This window comes from Pyxicephalus adspersus, chromosome 8 (genome assembly GCF_032062135.1).
Source record: "Pyxicephalus adspersus chromosome 8, UCB_Pads_2.0, whole genome shotgun sequence".
Lineage (NCBI taxonomy): Eukaryota > Metazoa > Chordata > Amphibia > Anura > Pyxicephalidae > Pyxicephalus > Pyxicephalus adspersus.
This window is the reverse complement of record NC_092865.1, coordinates 7,786,744-7,808,635: the sequence shown is the minus strand read 5'-3', so window position 1 is coordinate 7,808,635 and position 21,892 is coordinate 7,786,744. Positions and strand designations below refer to the sequence as shown.

Genomic DNA, 21,892 nt, shown 5'->3' with positions numbered 1-21,892 from the left:
TTCTCCCATATTAGTCTACCTTCTCCAGTCTTGGAGAGCTTTAATAAATCCGACCCAATGACTCAAGGAAGGAAATTGCTGCCTCAACCAAGATGGCGGCCTTCACACAGTCTATTGTGAGTCAGGAATACGAAAGGACCTGCTGATAGGAGATCACAGGAAATATTGGTGACCAATGTTTTGTCCTCTAATACAAAGCCTTCTCCTGCCTTTTTTAATAAGTAGCAGAGCTTCAAGAGTTTTATTTTTCTTGGTACCCATTCCCAACAAACTCTCAAATATTCCTATAGTCATGTATAATCTTTTCTATAAAGTCATTTATATAAATATCAATTGATATATGAGATGAACAACTTTCTTAAAAATAACCCATATGGCAAATTATCAATCTTCCACGACTGAATCATTAATCTCATTACCTTTGAAGCCAATATTTTTGGGTTTGCGGTATTCTCAGAAACCACATTCATTAAAATTTGGACAAAGGTCATCTTGGAGATTTATTTGAAATCCTATGTGCCTGTGTATGTTCATGTGAATATTATATCCTTTTAATTATTTCATTAGCACTTGAAGGGAACTTGTCAGTATGGTTGCCATTGCAGTTTCTTTTTTTAGTTTCAGGGGGCGATTTTTATGTAGGATCAGGGAACATTTCCTTTCTTGGAATCGACCTAATTCACCCTCGTTTTTCAGCGTGCTTATTAAGTTTTTTCTGTGTGCGGTGGGTGGATTTTGACGTATGCAAATTAACATTTTAGGTTAGAACCTAATTTGCATGCGGCGAGGAGCAAGCAGAATATGAAGGGTCTTCCATTGGAATCGTCGCTGAAATTAACAATTTGCATGGCAAATGATGAAGCCCCCTTGAGGAATTTTGTGATCCATTATAGTGTGTTATCACCTTTTTGCTGATGTTCTTTGATTTTACTATAACGCAAAGAAAATGTCCCAATTAGCAAGGAACAATACAAGAAATATTTCTTAGACCTGAATTTTTAATCGTGGAACAGAAATCACCAGGCTAGGAAATTGGTGGCATAAATAAAGTTTTATTTCATTAAAACGGAACTGCGGAAGTGCAAGCTGGCAGGCTTTTTCTTGCAAACAGAGATATCCATTCTGCAATAAAACATTCTTACTTCCCTGTGTACAATCTTTCTATTAAAGCATTTCCCAAGATTAAATGAACTTCCGCATGCATGGGAGTTACATCAACTCAGTCTGGCCAATCAGAATGGCTAAAGATCAGAAAAGCCAGAAGTGAAGTGAAGATTGTGTCTCCTGCAACGAAGCGAGGACAGGTGAGTGTAGGTAAAAAATTGCAATCAGGCAGGTAAGTTTATTTTATTGCAGAAGGGACATTCCCTGGTATTGTAGAGTATAGAGACTGGTAAATTATTACATTTAGCTAATATTTTTTTTTTTAGTTTTAAGTTAAAGTATACATAAAGCCATTTTATTCTCCATTGAGTTTGGCAGACCAAACTCTATGGATATAGTTGACCCAGTAGAAGGTAAAAAAGACTTAGCTCAATTTGCTCCAACAGGGCAAAAAACAATCCTTTATGATCCCGCGATTGGAAAGTAGTCCGGGGAAACTCTATTGGGTGAAATCACCATCACCATGTCCTGTCCCACAGAAACCAAAGAAAGAATGAAAGATTTGAAATTGTACTATTGCATGAAAATATTCATAGCGGGTCTGTTTTGTTTGCCATAACCACTGCATTTTATTAATATTATATTTATTAATAAACAGGATTTATATAGCGCAAAGAAATTACGCAGTGCTGTACATAAGAGTTGCAAGTGGCAGACAGATACAGGTAGTGACACAGGAGGAGTGGACCCTGCCCTGAAGAGCTTACAATCTAATAGGTGGGGGAAGTGTCACACAATAGGAGGGCAGATATGGAATGGTGGGAAGTAGTGAGGGTTTAGGAGACAGAAGAAGACAGGTAGGTGAGGTTGAAGCGTTGGGTTTTGGGTGCTCTTTTAAATGAGCAGAAAGTAGGAGCAAGAGGAATAGGACAAAGAAGACCATTCCAGAGAGTCGGGGCAGCACTAGAAAAGTCTAGTAGCCGTGCGTATGATGAGGTTATGAGTGAGGAAGTCATTAGTAGGTCATTGGAGGAGCAAAGAGAGCGGCTAGGGGGGTATTTTTCTATCAGGTCAACTGTGGGGGGATTTGCATCATTCTGCATATGGCTGCACCCACCATCACTGCCTGTGACTTGTTTACCAAATCAGCTTAATGTGCAGCTCCAACCTACAGAATCTTTTCTCACTCCTATTCACAGGATGATGATTACCTGCTGGGATATAATTTATTGCTGGGACAGGAGCCACAGCAACAATTTAAAAAAAAAACCAAAAAAAAAAAAAACAAATTTCCATCTAATCATAGCAAATAGAGATTTTCTTTAATTTCACATAAAATTACCCCCTGCTAGCAAAAGCAATATCTTCTGCACGCAAGCTACGATTAGGTTGTTGATAGATTCCACCAAGTTCCCCATCTTCAATCCTCAACCCAAGCGCAGCTGCAGCAAGGAAGCTATGCAAATATTTGCCCTGCATTTCACACATGTATTTTGGCGAGCCAGCCAGGGCCAGCGGCTCAACGACGGCTCACAAACGTGTAGTGACACATACATTGATGTCTTCCACTGGAGCGGTGGCTGGGGAATTGCTGCTAAATGCAAGGGCATGCTATCTTGGAAACATTTAACGTCCTTTGGGAAAACATCTGCGTCACGAATGTTAATGCATCGTTGCTGAGAACAATTTCTCCAAAGGGGAAATATCAGAACCTCCAAATGTCAGAACTTTTTAAGCTGAAAAATATATCCATAGTGCAAACAAGGGGTAGGGGTAAAATCTTGCACTGGTGACCGCTGTCTGCAAGGGAAATTCTTCTCACTTAGTTAGAAATATCCTGTTGCATGTCCTGGACAAGGAATGGTAGGGGGGTATCAACCCACATGGATATCATGTGAGAGTTTAAATCTTAAACTTAACCTCCCATTATGTTGCTTTCCCCGGTTCTCCTTTCCCGTTTAATTTCATTTACCTAATGTGACATCAACAGCAAAATTATGGCTGGTGGAATGGGCGGTATGGGTGGTATGGGTGGTATTGTCCACACGGGATGCTGAGTCCCCATGATTTAAATAATGGAAATGTAATGAATGAACATGGTTGGGCCAGGGACAGTCAGACTGAGGAGGAAAGGACCAGATGACAATGAATGTCCTGCAGCCAGGAAATGAGGCTGCTCTTTTGGACTCGCTGCAAAGTCTAAAGCACGTTGTAAGAAGCCGAAATCAGAATAAGCAAATTTCTGTACAAGAGAGGAGCCGGTACAAATGTGCAGGACTGAAGGGAAGGCTGGTGTGCCGATTTAATCCTTCTCTGATCCATAGAAAAATTTTTTGGCTATACATATGCTTCTAAACATTGCAAATCCCCCGCACCCAGCAATGCCCAATGCTTAAGGGCCCACATTCACCGATGCATCTGAAAATGCATGTTTTCACATTCCAGTTAAATATTTAAGTATGGCATTCTCACCTCCCCAGTATCCTATATGTCATTCTAAATGTGCAACTCAAAGGTTGTTCATTTAAATGCATATTGTGTATTTTGCAAATTTATTTACATTACCATTAACAATATAATAACATGTGTTGTTGGAGAGCTTCATTTTTTAAAAATGCACAATGTTGCACCGTAACGCAATGTGAAAAGCTTCATAAATTATAATGGAGACTCTTTTCCCTGCAGTTTTGGGATGGTGTTACCCCGCTGTGAATCTGGATGGTTGTTCAGCACGTCGTTCACCACAGGTCCGTCTGTGCACTTCCCAACTCAGCGCAGAAATCACCGCCTGGCTCCTGCTAAATACAAAATCTGCCTGTTTGTTACCAGAACACACACAGAAAGCAGATTGCAAGATGCTTTCCCTGTATCAAATCTGTCATTTTGGCAGCTTTCCTTCATTAAGCAAGAAATAAACACAAATATCAGAGTTCTTCGCTCGTGACTTTCCAAACAGAAAATCAAAAACAACCTTTTTTGTATTAGAGAAAAAAGTAAGGTACAAAATCTGCCCTGGGGAATTTTTTTGTAGCAATCTGGTTTTCTTCATGGGAAGTGAGTATGAAAAATGAATAAAGGGCTTTGCTTGTTTCTTGTTTTTGCTATATTCAAAGTGAGATTCCCCTGTATGTATTTGGGAAACCTGGAGAGGAGGAACAAGCGTGTGCATATGAGCAGCGCTGAGATAAATATCGTCACACCGAGGAATTGAGCCGTGCCATGCCTTGTTTCCATGAGAACACAAAGGAATAAGTGCCGCTAGACAATGGTGTAATCAGCCCAGTGCTGGCATTTATTGATTGGCAGGTGTCACCGGGTGTGATGGGGTGTTATTAAAGGAAGCCTGTACTACAGGAGCTGCCATTATTGACCTTCTAAAAATACTAGATTCCTGGCTGTGTATAGCTGCCTGCAGTGTTGGAAAATGAAATTGGCGATACCTTCCATTAACTATCCATGGATTTTTCCACTGAAGCTTTGGAGATACCCAAACTTTTGAAAAGCATGACAGAATATTACAATACACACCCTTTACTGAAGGTTTTCTGGCCAGCTATAAGCCATCACTTGTCCTACTTTTATGGAGGCAAGCATTCTTTACTACTGCCCTGAATGCCGCTCCTGTAGGGACAGCTCAGTGCCATCAATTGCAGTAATAAAGTGAGCCCTGGCTCCCTGTGGGCGTGTATATGACAGCATGGGCTGGGTTGAATGATGCTGGCTGAAGACTGAGGACATCTTGTGGTGGAACAGAATTATTACAGGCAACTGTTTTAAAGAGGACAGTGCAGCCACACTTTTTTAAAGGCAATCCATTATTTTTGCAAAATGTATTGTTGTTTTCAGCCATTATTCTTTATCTATGAACCTGTTATGTTATATAGAAAGCATGTGGATCAACAGAAAAAATATATCTGTGGTAGCCACCATAGCATATGAAAAAGCTAAGGGGTCTAATGGAAACCTTACTTATAACAAGTAAATTTCCTGCTGACATTTGGCATCGTAAAATGTCCCATATTGGCTTTGTTATTCAGCAAAGCTTCTTCTGTGCTCCTCTCTGATTATATTTCTCTTGGGCTATGTTACTTGGAATATTATTAGTTGCCAGGTGGTCAAATAGTTCCATGGGAGGCCTGTATTTAACACTACACTAAGGTCTTTATTCTAAAAACTCCTGCAAAGAATAAGCTTCACTAGCCACCAACAGGTGCCCTTTCTTCTGATTGGACGAAACATTTTACCAATGGGCAACAACCTAAATACCAATGGGCAACAACCTAAAATGAAAAAGTAGTGTCAAATATTTTACCAATCTGGTGAAAACTCCTTATAGGACCACCATCAATGTAACAAAAGAACAATAAAAAAAAATTGGCACCGTGATTGCTCAGGATCTAGCCCTCTTGCCTTAGGGTCGCAGGTTCAGCTCTCAACAAGGACTCTTTATGCATGGAGTTCATATATAGACCCCTGACTGTGACGGTCCCCAACCAACACCCCAAAAACATACTAGTAGATTAATTGGCTTGACCTATGACCTTGTTTTAAAGACTACAATGATCACATTTAAACATTTGTCACTAGCCCAGGAAGAAAGGCGAAACCTCTCCAATAAAGTCTTATATTGGAGATCAAAATCTAGTTATGTGCTCTCTTAAATTTATTTGGAACTTTAATAAGGACAATTATTATTAACACAAAACTTCCAGTACACATAGACGTCTGCAAGGCATTCTGGGATCTGTAGTCCCTAAACAGTTGTAGTATTTGGCTTTGCGCTTCAGCTTTCTGCTGAAAATGTTTTTCTCATCGTTAGCGGGCGCATCTCGTATTAGACTGCTTCATTTATACAAGCGATGGTGATTATGTAAAGCAAAAGAATTTATGTACAAAACAGGTGCAAGGTGTCATTTATACGGCGGCCCCATTCATTCTCATGGCAGCTAAAAGAGAACTACATTTTCATACTGTTTTGTAAATCGGGTCATTAATGTCAAACGGCACAATTACAAATATTGATAGGAACATGAATGCCTTTCTCTGAATAGCAGAGCCTAAAATTATCAGTCTTCAGACATTTGGATGGGAAGCAATTGCAGCTTATTACTCTGGAGCATGGGTGTTTATTAGGAGAACCTGGGCCACAGGAACAACCAATCAGGGAACTTTTAGGGCTGCCAGCGATGACAGGAGTTATGGTAATACCAGAAAGTCCAGACAATATTTTAGATTTGAAAACCTTTTTCAGTGCAGGGAGTTGTCAGCAGAGGTAAGGAGGGTTTGAGAGAAACAGGAAGGTCAGGGTAAGGGTTACAGAGAGTGTTAATGCGACATTGGAAGGTGTAAGAGTTACACGTATAAAAATACCTAATATCACAACTATTTTATTAGTTCAACAGTGCAACATTGCATGCAAACTTTTTTTTGGATCCTGAAAGCCTATGATCCTTAACAAATTTCAATACCTTTTTATAGTGGTCCAATGACCATTGTACCGGGGTTTGGAGCTCCAAGAGCCAGGAGTGAAGGCTTGTATCTGTCCTGCAATGGGGCAGCAAAACTACCTGCAGGGGCTGCAAAGATCTCAGATGGGCTGCAAAATGTGGCTTTGTTTGGCACAGACTGACTCTTGTGGACTATAGGAAGTCTGTGTGTTGGCACAGGGCTACTACAGCAAGAATATGGAGGCGTGCATGGTGGGAAGACAATGGAGCCATTGGAACTGAACCTTCTGGTTAGTGTTGTCAACCACTGGATGCCTACTTTGTAGGGTTTACAAACACATAAAGGATTGGCAGAATGTCCTTTGAAGGTTTGGTGCCAAAGTTTTGATGCCATTTAGCAGTTTACGTATTAGCTTGTCAGGATCTATGCACTGATACCCCCAGAAATGTATTAAAGCTGGGTGGGATGAATCTTTAAGCGGGTGAATTGTGACCCAACTCTTCAGTAACCACCTAAAAACAGCCCAGCTAAAAAGGGCTGGGGAGAACACGGTTTTAAAATTAATTTTTTATTGGTAAGAAAATATTTTCACCATAACATCCTCATGCGTATAACAAATCATTTCCCAAACACTCAACGCATTTCATGGTCAACATATCTGTTGTTTGTCATTGATCGTTAAAAATGTTTAGTTCTCTGGGTGGGAAGAAAATGTAGGCGGGTGGTGGCCCCTGTATTGTGACCCAACTTATCAGTAAGCACCGGATGCCAGATTGTTACTGAAAAGTGCTGGGTGGTGCGCCCGGCTTAAAGGGGCTGGGGGGAACACTGCTATGCCATGTAGCAGCTTATGAGCAGCACTGGCAATGAGTACATGCAATATAGCTGTCTTTTTAGCTACCCTCTGACTTTTTCCTGATGGCCCAGCAAGACTTTAAATTTAATCCTAAATATAATTCCATCCAGTCCAATCCCCTGCAACCAAGTACAGCTCTGACGCGTCACGGAATCTGGAAAAATGAATATCAGAATTGCCGGAGAACCACTATAAGCAAAGCGCAGAAGACACAGTGGTCAAGGGCGATTCTGACACTCTCAAAAATGTCAGCAAAATGCAGCACATTAAAAGGAAAATCAATAAACGACAGAGCGAGAAGCACAACAAGGCTCCTGCAAACAGTGATGTTAGGTCATTGGGAAGACACGGGGAGCGGGAATGTATGGGAGGTGCCATGTTCATCTTCTTCCTTGCCTATTTCTGTCCACCTCCTTTTCTAAGAGATGCTTCCATTATGTTCCTCATGTTGATGGGCATTCTTTTCATAGGCTTCATTTGTTATTTAAATGCGTTGAACAAGAAAAGGCTGCTTTGGCTTGCAGTTCAAATTCACTTCAATAGGACATGCTGCATCTAAAGAAACTTCTCAATTAAAGTCAATGGAATTTTGTCGACCTGCAGTTGCATGTCAAATGCAGCAAACAGCAAACCTGTTGACATGAGCTACACTTCAGGAAGATGTAAAAGGAATAAATAAATGCAATTCAATTTTTTTAATGCAGGCAGTGTAAGTATTTGAGCTTAACTAATATTAGACTTAGAGAGGAAGATTTGAGCTTAGACTTCAATAGGTAGAAGCAGCACAAGAAGTGCCTACCCTCTTCTTATTTCAGGGACTTGTCAGTCTACCAATTGTCTGATGTATTGTACAGGGGATTTTATAAGCAGCACCTGTTGGGATCTTTAGGGATGATTTACTTCACAACCTGCAGCTACAGAGATAAGTGAGGGCTTTTTTATATTTGCTTCCTCCCTCTTTTCATCAACATGGAAATTAATCTCTAAAATAAAACCAATTTTCATTAAACACTTTATTTTAGACCTAGTAATGTAATCAATGGGTCTTGGAGCCTCTCTATGTATGGAAGGCAGGTTGTGGATGATGAAGGGGGTCTTTAGGGGGCTTTACATGTTGTCCTGATAACAGGAACAGCTGGTAGCACCCACATATAACTCCATGTCTTTGTGAATAAAATAATAGATATCTAACAAATTAAAGGGATGGGCAGGAGACAGTAAAGCTGGGGAAAAGGGTTTAAAATCCTGCAGCAAACAAAAATGAAGCAGGTTCTATCTGGCCTGCTGGAGCTTCTAATGAATGTTGTGATAAGAATATATTGCACAAATTAGAATAAACTAGTGGTACAAAAGAGGAAACTGCACACATTTGTAGCGCTGAAGGGCAAGTTTACCAAAGGGAGGGCTGGAGGGTAGATTTAAAGTTCCCTGTTAAGATCTTAAAGAGAAATACTTTGCAAAAATGCAACTGAAATGATTACCTTAGTATTGCAGCATGTTTGCATGTGATGCCATCTTCTTGTACCTCTTGGAGGCTGGCCAGAGATATCTCCTCCAGAAATCTCACTTTCATATACATTCTGCCAGTTTACTAGCTCCATATTATCATGGAATGGTAATAGTACATTGCCATGGGTTGGCCATTAGGAAACTCCATTACCTTTTTTAGGCTTTGTAAATAAGGTCAGCTATTATTAAAGGGCCAAGTCACCCAAAAATAATTGTGAAGTTTGATAGATGCTGGAAAATTCAAAGCCCAGGTAGTTTGTCCCACAAGGTCTCTGAGTTTCTATGTCTGCATACCTACTGTAGCCATTATGTGGGTTTGCTACTATTTCTAGTGGGAACCCAATATAGGTACCCCAAATAGTTGGAGCTATTGGACTTTGTTAATACCAGGCTTTTTAAAACAGGTAGTAAAAAGGAAAGTTCACTAGTATACTAAGCAAAGTGAAAAAACTCAATGGCACAGTTAAGGTCCTTTGTATTGTTTAGCATAGCCATTTTCATCATTTGCTTTGCTCTGAATCTATAACCCCTGTGGAGCAATACAGGATCCCCAAAAAGACAACCTTCATCATCATCATCATATAAATATTGGGAACTAAGTTACTCAAAACTGATATTGATGTTTGATAGATCCTGGAAAATTCAAACCCCAGGTAGATTGTAATGAACTCTATAGGTGAGGTCTCCAGGTCTGCATACTTACTGTGGCCACTATGTGGGTTTGCCACCATTTCTGATGGGAAGCCCAAATAGTTGGATGTTTTGTTTATTTTACACTGTGAATGTAAAGGGAGGAGTCAGAAAATACCAAAAAGTGGATGGGCACACCCGCAATTCTCAGGTGGACATAAACCAAGCCAGATATTACGGAAAAAAGAGCTTGCGGGTGGGGTTTCCACTACCTATAGATATATAGGGTTGACTCCTCATGGATATCCATTGTATGCCCAAAAACCTTCAACTACCTTGAATCGATTCTCATGACCAGCTTTTCTCCTAGCTGCTCCTCTAATGACCTACTAATGACTTTCTCACTCATAACCTCCTCACATGCACGGCTCCAAGATTTCTCTAGAACTGCCCCGACTCTCTGAAATGGTCTTCCTCGTCCTATTCGGCTTGCTCCTATTTTTTGCTCATTTAAAAGAGCCAGTAAAACCCAATTCTGCAAACTCACCTACCAGTCTTTTTCTGTCTCCTAAACCCATACTACTTCCCACCATTCCATATCCCCCTCCTATTGTGTGATACTTCCCCCACCTCCTAGATTGTAAGCTCTTCTGGCCAAAGTCCTCTCCTCCTCCTGTGTCACTGTCTGTATCCGTCTGTTATTTGCAACCCCTATTTAATGTACAGAGCTGCGTAAAATGTTTGGCGCTATATAAATACTGTTTAATAATATTAATAATAATAATTTCCAAAATAAAAGGAGATTAGAGCAGAGATTTGATGCGCCAACTCATTCTAAAAAAGCTTGTGAAATGAATCCTAAAATTTGGAGCATCATGCTCTAATTATTCATCCTTAATATTATAGATTTCAGGCCATCTCATTATAAATGTAGCTGATAGGAATCCTTCATGCAGTAAACAATAACCCAGGGCAATCGTTCTGTGCAGTCTCCGCTCCATATACAGGGATTTGTCTTGTCAAGGTTTTATACAATGTAAATACACTTAGCGGGCAGTGAGGCATGCAGGATTCAGGGCGAGGCAATTTCAGGGTGATGTCTCCTACGACTCTCAGCTGGGCTCATGATAGAAATCGTCTTTAACACAAGATATTCCAGATACATATGTATATCATTGGGATGATCTAATTCTCTGTACTATTTTTTATTCATCGTGTGAACTCTGAATACACACCCATATAATGTGTGGATAATGAAAAGACATATTTAATTTCATTGATAATTTTGCTTTGACAGTTTTTTTACTCTTTTTGAGTATATATATATATTGCACACAATCTAAATTTTACAAATTAACATTAACTATATGTCAGCACAAGGCTCATTGTTTAGCATTCTGGCCTTTGCAGCGTTCTTTCAACCAGGACACTATCTGCATGGAGTTTGCAGGTTCTCCCCGTGTTTTTGTGGGTTTTCTCCGGGTACTCCGGTTTCCTCCCACATTCCAAAACCGTGCAAATAGGTGAATTGGCTTCACTATAAAATTGACCTTAAACTGTATTATATGACATATGACTATGGTAGGGACATTAGATTGTGAGCCCTTTTGAGGGACAGCTAGTGACATGACTATGGACTTTGTACAGCGCTGCGTAATATGTTGGTGCTATATAAATACTGGGTAATGTTAATAATATATGATAATGAATTCCCAGAGTGCCATTTAGAGTGATCCTTTTCCTGATGTTCCCTTTCCAGCATACGGTCTCTAAACAAACAGAGGAGAAGTCACTGCTCTGTGCAAATCCTATCTTGAGCTATTGACCTTTGTAATTAACAGGCTTTCAATAACAGGTATTAAGAAGACAGCTCACTGGTATTTTAAGCAAAATGAATAATCACCTTATGGCAAAAATGAGGTCCTTTCTACCATTTTGGCATTGACTATTTTTTTTTTTGCTCTAATTCTATAACCCCTGTACAGGCTCCCAAATAAATCAACGGTCATAATGACTGTAGTAAAGAATAAATGAAGAATAAACAGGAAGTAAAGAATAAATGAGCTGTAAATGTATAATATTAGGGGGCAAAAGGTGGAACAATCTCATGGTTTTTATAAATTATACAGAACACCTTTGATCCTTGGCCTATTATAAGAGATAAAGAAATGAACAGCTTTGATCGTTAGCCCTATAAAAGAAATATAAACACGCCACCCTCCATAGCTAACCAGCCCCATAATGAGATGCTTTCTGATTGGCTACCATCAGGTTTTGGCACATCACAGTTGCTCCTTTCTTTACTGAATAAACCTTTTTTTCCCACTACGCTTGGCTCAGCGATGACTTAAATCTCTACAGCGGCATTGTTATTTTCAGACTCCAATTATCTGCATCCTGCAAGTCTTGCTTATTTTATGCTCCAAAGAGCCCCCATTGCACAGCCCTCTGCCACCGCCTGCCAGTCTCATGTTAAATCCCAAATTGGCTGTATCAAGCAATGTGATTGGGCTAGGCTTCTCCAGACATCGTCTGCCCCCGGCCAGGTGCGAGTGCCACTTTAACCTTGACGTAAGGTCAAAAGATGCCTCCAGGGATGAAAACATTGAAACGAACGCTTCCTATCTAAAGACTCTTCCTTGTTGTGCATGCAGCTACCGTGCCCAACATTCGCTTATCAACGGCGGTGCTATCAGCATCGAGCAGGCATAACTGACTGCGGTCGCAGGCGTCTGGCTCAGACAGATAATCGCAGGACAAACATATTGACATTTATTGATCTCCAAACTCCTCCCAAACCGCTAAACCTGTCCATTGTCATCTATCCAGCAATAAAGAAATAAAGAATAATAATAAAGCATGCTGCAGCACCTTTTAAAATCAAATGCACATTTTATAGGTTTTAAAGATTCCTAAATGTCATCTAAAATAATTGACGGTCTACTGAACCTCAGCAAAGGATATAAATCAGGTAATTGCACTTGGAACAAAACAGTATTGGTTATGTTACCATGTAAATGTCTCCAATATGAAGCTCGGTAGGTGGTCGTTATATATGACAGATAAACAAGCTTATATAAAAACAAAAAGTACAGCCGGCGGACAATGAGAAAGCTATTTTTCCAGGAGCAATCTTATTGGTTCCTATTGGTCATTGTACATCATCACTGCCCTTTGCACTGCTTTGGTAAATTAGTCCAATTTGCAATTATATTAGGCACAATTTGCATAAGAGAAATCCTAAATTAGAACATTTATCAGGGATATAAAAAAAAGGCAACGTCTTGGTAAACTGAAATGCCATGCTGCCTTGCAATCTATATGAATGTGCATTTGGCAAAGCTTTTACAGGAGGATAAAGATCTTTAATTTTAGCCAAGTGTCAGGCTGAATATAATGGACACATTGTATTGAAAATAAAGATCCTTATCCTGGCTTGTTAGCTTTGTGAATTGAGCCTGCTAATAGTGTTGTGTCTTCATTCATTAATTTATAAGGAATGAAATGCACATAAAAGAGAAAACTGGACCAAAAGTTGAACTATAGTCCACAGCAAACCCAACATTTTTTAAATATCCTATCAGTGGCTATGGAAAAACAGCTCCACTTTTGCACCGGGTTTGCTTATATCGGCCCCTGGACCCCTCGCTTACCATGTATGAGCCACAGTAAATCGCCGTCGCTGGCGGATGCTCTTATTCACCAGCAACTTTCGGAAGAAACAGGGGGAGTTCCTTGGGGAGCTTCGGGGGGAGATTTTGGGCGAGGTGGTGGTCCTCTTCCCAGAATATCTGGGTAGCTCCAGTTCCAGGTGCATGTGTTCTTTAAAAGTTCGGATGTAGATGTCGGAATCCGGAGTGGCGAGCTCGTTCGAAGAATCCTTCGATGTCATATCTCAGATGCTGCTTCAGATCCGAGGCATAATAACCCAACCGGCGGCGGAGAGGATTCAAGGGGAGCGTCCGAATGAGGGGCGTAAAGGTAAAACAGCGATGGGTTTGGAGAACGAAGGAAGCGCAAGTAAAAATCCAGCAGGAATAGTATCCTAGATTCCCCTTGCAATGTCGTGTCGACGGTTTTGTCTATGAGCCACTTACTGAGACTCCGGATGTTCATTCAAGATCACTTCATGCAGAATTTATAGAAATTCCTCATCCATCCTGAAACACAGAGACGTCTCTCCCTCTCTATTTTTTTTTTTTTCCTTCTTTTATATCCTGCTCTGAATTGCCAGCAGAAAGCGCAGCAGCAACCGCCTGCGAGCGAGGGAGAACAGCAGGAAAAAAATTGTGAATTGCTTTTAAACGATGCCCTTCAGTCCCATAGGCTTGACTTGCCAGCTTCCCTGGATGAGAAAAAACCCTTCATTCAGAATATCTGGCTGAGCTGCTGAATCCAAACAGCGCTGGCCCCACCTCGCTGAACGCTGATTGGATGGAATGGCTGCTGTCAGCTGAGGTTGCACGAACTGATCTGAAGGGCGCAGCTACACACCAAATTTTAATCGCTCGCTAGAAAAAGATTTAACCCATGATGATAGTTTATTTTGCAAACGTTGTCATTGTAAGGACAATGGTGGGTGGGGGTAATTGTGATTTATAAAATCCTAATTATTTGCTGTGGATATGGGAGCTTGGTAATATTTTACAAAGCAGTAACTTAGCATATGTGTATAAGTATTGTATACACATGGGATCTTTGACCCTGGAAATGATCCATCATGATTATTTCCAGTGACAGATGAATGAACAAGCACTGTAAAAAGGAGGGGGCAGCTGTGCTTTCCTCCATAGGATTGAGCAGAGGTCGTTCCCTATCCACAGTGGCGGATTGATGAACAACGCTCCTAGATTGTAAGCTCTTCGGGGCAGGGTCATCACCTCCTCCTCTGTCACTGTCTCCTAATCCCTCTCTACTCTACCCACCGATCCATATCCCTCTCCTATTGTGTGATACTTCCCCTTCTTAGATTGTAAGCTCTTCGGAGCAGGGTCATCACCTCCTCCTGTCTCACTGTCTCCTAATCCCTCTCTACTCTACCCACCAATCCATATCCCCCTCTTTTTTGGACTGATTTATTAAATCTCCCCAAGGCTGGAGAGGATACACTTTCATCAGTGAACCTGGGTGATCCAGGAAACCTGGAATGGATTCCTAAAAGTCATTTGCTATTTGTTAGTAAATGGTTTCAATCTCGAACCAGATCCATTTCAGGTTTGCTGGATCACCCAACTTCACTGATGAAAGTGTATCCTCTCCAGCCTTAGAGAGCTTTAATAAATAAGGCTCATTGTGTGATACTCCCCCCTATTAGATTGTAACTCTTAGGGCCAGGGTCCTCCTCCCTGTGTCACTGTCTGTATTAGTCTGTCATTTGCAACCCCTATTTAATGTACAGCGCTACGTAATATATTGGTGCTATATAAATCCTGTTTATTATTAATATTAATAATATTTAATAATATTTGTACTCATCTCGGGCAAAAATCATTTGACGTGTGTACATTTTGTTGGCAACAGGATTTCAGTGACAATCACTTGTAATTTACCTTTATGGGATTAGTGACATGCTGCAATTCTATTCTACTGTAGCCAGAGATTCTAGAAATCAAATAGTAAAAAAGCGTTGGCATTAGCCATTCAATGATATTTGGCTGGTTGCACACCTGTAAAGTTGCATTGATTACAGTTTTTTATGGATTTCTATGCGTTTGCATTTGTTGGGTTCTTTCAGACATATGAAGTAAAGTGAAGGTTGCTTTGGATAGGACCGGTTACCAGATGCTGTTATATTTATTTTAGGAACAACACAGCTCTAACACTCATGTATTGCACCACAAGATACACTAATGCACTAACTTACATGCTGCTTTTGTGGACACTTTGGTGCATTGCCAACCTAACAACATTGCCAAACAAATGTGTTAAAAACATTTCATAAAGCAAAGCACCAGGATTCTGAGGTCTAAGCAGGTCCGAAAGGTAGATTGACTAGATTTTAGATACATTTCATGCCTTTGTGCGCACGTTTAGTTTTTGATAATTATTGCAGGCTGTTAGACTCCTAATGGTTCCTCTAAGCCCTATTCACACTTGTCTGCTTTGATACTGTAGGCCTGATTTATTAAACCTCTCCAAGACTGGAGAAAAAAAGACTATCATGTGAGAACCTGGGTAATTCAGCAAACCAGGGATGGATCCGGTCTAGGATTTAAGATATATGTCTAATTTTATGAAATCCATTCCAGGTTTTCTGGATCACCAAGGTTTACCCATGATAGTCTATCCTCTCCAGTCTTGGAAAAATTTATTAAATCAGGGCCAATGTGTTACTTTGCATGTGCCCTATAATAAGACCTTAAAGCAAACCTTAAAGCTCTTACCATCTCTCGTCTGTACTACTGTAACCTCCTCCTCTCTGGTATTCCACCAATCCGACTCTCTCCTCTACAATCTATTATGAATGTTGCAGCCAGACTCATCCATCCTTCCCTCCACTTCTCTTCCTCAGCCTCTCTTTGTAGTTCTCCTCCTTGGCTTCCATTTCACCTTAGAATCAAATTCATCTCCTCTTCAACCTTACCTACCCGTCTTAACTGTCTCCTAAATCCTCACTACTTCCCACCATTCCATATCTCCCCTCCTATTGTGTGATAGTTCCCTCACCTCTTAGATTGTAAGCTCTTTGGGGCAGGGTCCACTTCTCCTCCTGTGTCACTGTCTGTATTAGTCTGTCATTTGCAACCCCCATATAATGTACAGCCTTGCATAATATGTTGGCGCTATATAAATCCTGTTTATTAATAATAATAATAATAATAATAGTATTGGAGTTGTGCAGCACAGTAGTGTGATACTTTGCACTGTGGCAGGCTGCCAGACAGGTACATTGGTTGAGTGTGTTTGGGCACCTTTTGCAATGAATTACACCGCAGGACAAGCAAGAGTATTGCAGCAACACAAGTTCAAAATGCAATGTTTATATGTGAAGGTAATCTAATAGTATAATCAAAAGTCATAAATAAAAAAAATCCTTTTTTTTTTTTTGCAGACAGTTGCTTTGTGGTGCACTGCAGTGTGGATTTGTTGCTTGTTACTGTAGTATTGTGTAGAGATGTCATTCAAAATAAATGGCATTGCAACACACAGCAGCATTGTTCATGTGTTGTAGTAATGCATCAATGTGAAAGGGCCCTCGCAATAAATAGCAATTTACAGCACATTGCAATATATTGTGTGTGCCAAGTTCTGATTCTAGCCTCAAAGTGCCCCTTTTTCCTTGAGTTTTATTCACCCAGCTTGTATGAACAAATGCAATAAAGTTAAAACTTTTAACAAGGAAATACTTTCTTTTTCATGTAACAAAATCATGATGATTAATGCAATTGTGTGTATATATATATATATATATATATATTATATATATTTAAAAATTATTATTAAACTGACATGTTACGCAGCACTGTACATTAAATAGGGGTTGCAAAGGACAGACAGATACAGACAGTGACACAGGAGGAGGAGAGGAGCCGAAAGAGCTTACAATCAGGGATGGGGGAAGTAGCACACAATAGGAGGGTGGATAAGAAGTGGTGGGTTAGTAATAAGAGTTTGAGACAGAATCAATACAAAACTGCATTTTTGTTTTTACTGCACTTGAACTAATGATGAAACCTTTATCAGGTGTGCATTCAATTTTTTTGTTGAATGGATCCAGCATTTATTGTGTAACATTGATTTCTATGGCAATCAGTTTTGCATCACAGACCTGTGGGTTTTCCTGCATAGCTATAGGTGCAGTTTTGCCTGGCACTACTCTATATAAATTTCTACCTAAGCCTCAGGCTTGATACACTCTAACACATGAAGAAAGAAAACATTGCATGAGAAAAGTTTCATTTTAATACAAAGAATGCATATACAATATCCATCACTGTGCAGCACATCAATAGCGTGCATTTGTCGCAGGAATAGTGACTCCGAGCTGAAAACCCCACGGTCCAGGTTGGGTTTCTGATATCAAAAGCCTATTACAAAAATTTCACATGCAGACAGCTGTGCCTTTGGTATCATTACAGAAAACATTAACATTTATTCTGTCTTGACTTGCATGAGATAAAAAGATTAATTTCTCCTCTCATTCATGAAATTGTGACTTTTGGCAGGAATGTATCCCTCCAACCCCTTAGTATAAAGAGAACCATTCATTGGCTTTTCTGGACAGGGTCCTCTCCTCCTCCTGTGTCATTGTTTGTATCTGTCTGTCTTTTGCAAACCCTATATATTGTACAGTGATGTGGAATATGTTGGTGCTATATCAATATGGTTGATATTGTTGAATAATAAACAGGCTTTTGCAAGATTTCAGCTTAAAGCTTCAATGCTTTCTCCTTTAAAGTTGGGTGTGAACGGTCACCCAAAGATGCTATATAGTTGTGCCCATGCCATTTACCAAACTTTGCATGCTGTCTCCCAGATTCGGAGTGTGAATAACAGTCAGAAAAAAATAAAAATTTCGCTGATGATAGTTCAAGAAGGAAGCCAATAGAAGTTACTATAGGTGGCCACATTGTACTGGACTGATCACTCTTATTGGTATAGCTTTAAAATCATGGAATGATAAATCCAAATGAAGCTGAGACAGCCACAGGATCTGCTAATAGTCACAACAACATAACACAACGGGATACCGAAACTGCTGATATCAGCTCATCGAGGTGCTACGCTCATCATCAGCTCAATAAAAAGCGTTTCCTGTTTTTCAGGAAAAAGTGGAAAGCAAAGAATGGCTGCAGGGAGATTTTTCCAGCATTCTGAAAAATATATTGGCCAAGCTCCCCTGTATACATATCCCGTGAGAAATGATTAACGTTTAGGGCCCTTTTACACATTCATGCATGCATGGGTGCTGACGCATGGTGCATTAGGCCCATTAAGTGTATGAGTATTTGCATAGTCAATGTAGAAGAAATGCACTTACAGCTTTTTTTTCAGCAATGACACACAGTATGTTGTGGTGCTATGTACACAGTGCAATGTTTGCTTGTTCCCGATTATCTGGAATGGTCTTCCTCGTTCTATTCAGCTTGCTCCTACTTTCTGCTCATTTAAAAGGGAATTCAAAACCCATCTTTTTAAACTCACCTACCCGTCTTCTTCTGTTTCTTAAACCCTCACTACTTCCAACCCTTCCATAACCCCTCCATTTGTGTGATACTTCCCTCACCTCCTAGATTGTAAGCTCTTCAGGGCAGGGTCCTCTCCTCCTCCTGTGCCATTGTTTGTATCTGTCTGTCATTTGCAAACTCTAATTAATGTACAGCACTGCGTAATGTTCATGCTCTATAAATCCTGTTTTTTATTAATATTAATAATAATAATAATAATAATAACATTTGGCACATTTTCTACTGAAGCACACAGAAACTAATGGTGGCACCTTGTGCTGAAGTTCAGAGGAAAACTTGCAAATCTGGAACAAGCAGGGGGTGAGCCTAATCTTTTACGAAGGACAGCAAGAGAAATCTCAATGTAAAAAGCTAAATTAGAAATCCTGCCTGGTTTACTTGGAATACATTATAGTCACCTATGTATGGAGGCTGCCAATGGTGACCTCTCATTGTGCAAATGCTATTTGCTTGGTTGCTGGTCATGTTGGCCACTTGATGCTCCATTGCAGCCGAGGTATAGATGAGCTTGCAGGTATAGAGGAGTATGTGATCAGCCCCAGGATAAAAGTGGCCATTTGCTAGGCTATAAGACTGTGTGCAGACAATTATTGTCACTCTAAATGACTGTTGGTCATTGTTTCAGGTGACAGATTTGTAAATGATCACTGCACAAACATGCTGCGTAGCTACTACCATGGAGAGGGGTGAGGATGGGAAGGAGGCACCCCACTGCAGGGAATACAATGATCCTCGTAATTGGTTGGCGATCTAGTAATCCGGCACAACAGATTGTTAAATGACTTTATGAGACATCTACACTCACGCTAGGTTATTCTCCTGAGATGATCATTAGGAATGATGGCCTCCACCAGCATAAATATGGCATCAGGACAGAGATTTACACTGCTATGTTAAGGGAGGAATTGACACTGTATGTAAGCTCTGAAAGCCCAATTAATTTACCCAAATCCATGGTCACATGACTGGCCAGGTTCCGAATCACCTAAATTTTGCATGTCATAACGGGGGGGTCCTTCCTCATTTCCCCTTTGCTGGACACTTCCTATTGGCTATCCAGTGGCAGGGTCTGCTCAGGTTTTAGAAGATTTACATTACAAAGAGGGCAACATGATTGGTCAGCAGCAGGCCTGGTCTCCAGTGCTGGGTCCCAGATCTCTAATCCTGGAAGAAGCACTGCAAAAAGTTTTTTTTTAATGGTTATCCCCCATAGCGGTAATTCCGAGGGTGGCTTGAAACTTAAAAAAAAAAACACTTATCGTGCTCCATCGGTGTCCTGCTGGTCCCCGCAGGTCCTGGGGACGCATCTTCCTACTTCGATCTTCAGCCGAGAACTGCAGAGACGATCTCCCGGTGACGTTGGTGCGGGCGGGAAATTCAAATAATTTTGTATTGGCTTCAATACAAAATAGCTGTATTGAGTCCAATACAAAGAAATCTTGATATAATATATATAGAATTTATATTATACATGCTACTGTACAGTTATATTACATGTTTCACTATTTTTTTATTTATTTTTTAACAGATTTTTGTGTTTATTTAATTTAAAGTTTATTAAAATCAATTTATTAAATATTGGACATATTTCTGTGAGTTATGCTTAGGAATTATAGCCTACAATGTAAAATAAATTTCCATGCAGAACCCTAGGGTTACAAGGAGGGAAGTGTCATGGTGTCACGGTAAACACAGGTGGGTGGTGGACCCTCTGTGATGTGTAGGGAATAGAGCTAAGGCACCAGCCTCCGGCTTTACCATAACACCCCACAAGCGGTAATGGACTGTAGGAGGTGATGCCCAGGTTGTGGCCCCTGTACACGCAGTGGCTGGGGACTGCTGACTGGGTTGGACCAATGTACAATACAAGATCAAAATGCAAAAACATAGTTGGATGAGCCAAGATCAGGGCAGGCAGCAATCATAAATTATCGGTTCAGAGCTGACCTGGGAAAAAAAGCCTGAAAAAACTTATTGTTCAGACAACATACTGTTGCCAGTCAGTTCTTTATATAGGGGAGTCATATGACAATGGAAACCAAGTGACAAGCAGGTAACAGACCCCACCACCAGATGGAGTGCTGGAGCTGAGGCAGCTCAGATGGTGTTCACACCCCCACCAATAGATGGCGCACGTCTATGGAATATCCTGGTTCCTTGGGGTAAAGGAGAAGTTCTGCAGGGAGTCGCATTGCTTCAGACCAGAAAGTGAATAAGATTCCTCGTTAGCGCTGCTGCTGGATGGAAAGGAGTGCGAAGTGCGTGACACAGAGAAGGCTACAGATCTGTGACAGGAAGGATAGAAATGGAGGGATTGGGGTGCTCCAACATCTGCCCGGAGATGGGCTTTAAGATCTGTCATCATCATGTTTTAAATTAAGGAATTATATTGAACTTATTGAACTATTGAAAAAACTATTGAAAAAAATAATGAAAAAGGTCAATGGAAATTGTGATTAATAATACAAGCCTTGTGTGCAAATCTCCAATGCTCGAAAGCCATAATGAAAAGGTATTAGTATGGGTCCCGGTAATATCTTTTGGCAACCACTCCCTTGAAGCAGCAGTCAAATAGGCACCATCTTTATGGTTTTCATTTCCACGTCCACATGCACTCACTTACTCTGCAAAAAAAGCAATAAAGGAATCTTATTAATCCAAGAAAAGACCCGGCCTGGATTTTAACGGCAGGAAGAATCTGTTGGTTTCCTGTAAACATCCGTCTTGTTAGTATGATTAATGTTCTATGGCATTGTCCAACTTTTCCAAATCGCAGCACATAATAAACACAAATCAGCTGATGGAACAGGAGATGGATGACAAAATGCTCCAATAAATCGTAAGAGAATAAATGAATTGTAATAATGAGGAAGAAGATGAAAAAATCAGCAACTCGAAAATTTCACTTGATTTTAGCAGTATCAGCAGAAAATCATGTGGCCTATTTATAGGGCGACCAATGGGACCAATGAAAATTTGCAGTATTTATACACAATTAAGCCCATTTTTCAGTGGGATCCATTCAAAAAAATTAGACATTTGCTAAAAAGCGTTTACTGCTTGGAAAGCTGAGCAAACCATGAGCTACAATGGTGATCAATGGCCATAATGCATTTTAGCTCCAAAAGATGTCATTTTCAGCAGGATTTTTTCTACT

General features: G+C 40.3%; 1 protein-coding gene across 2 annotated transcripts in view; it reads right to left on the bottom strand.

Moving 5' to 3' along the window:
• Positions 1 to 21,892, bottom strand: part of PDE4B (phosphodiesterase 4B) — a 219,740-nt gene that overhangs the window by 178,084 nt on the left and 19,764 nt on the right. Inside the window, exon 1 of one of the 2 annotated variants that reach the window (XM_072419413.1) lies at positions 13,201 to 13,861. The exons of the other annotated variant lie outside the window; for it this stretch is intronic. Coding sequence (XP_072275514.1) covers positions 13,201 to 13,439 — 239 coding nt within the window. The 5' untranslated portion in view covers positions 13,440 to 13,861. Of the gene's footprint in view, positions 1 to 13,200; positions 13,862 to 21,892 lie in introns of those variants that run through there. 2 annotated transcript variants of the gene reach the window in all.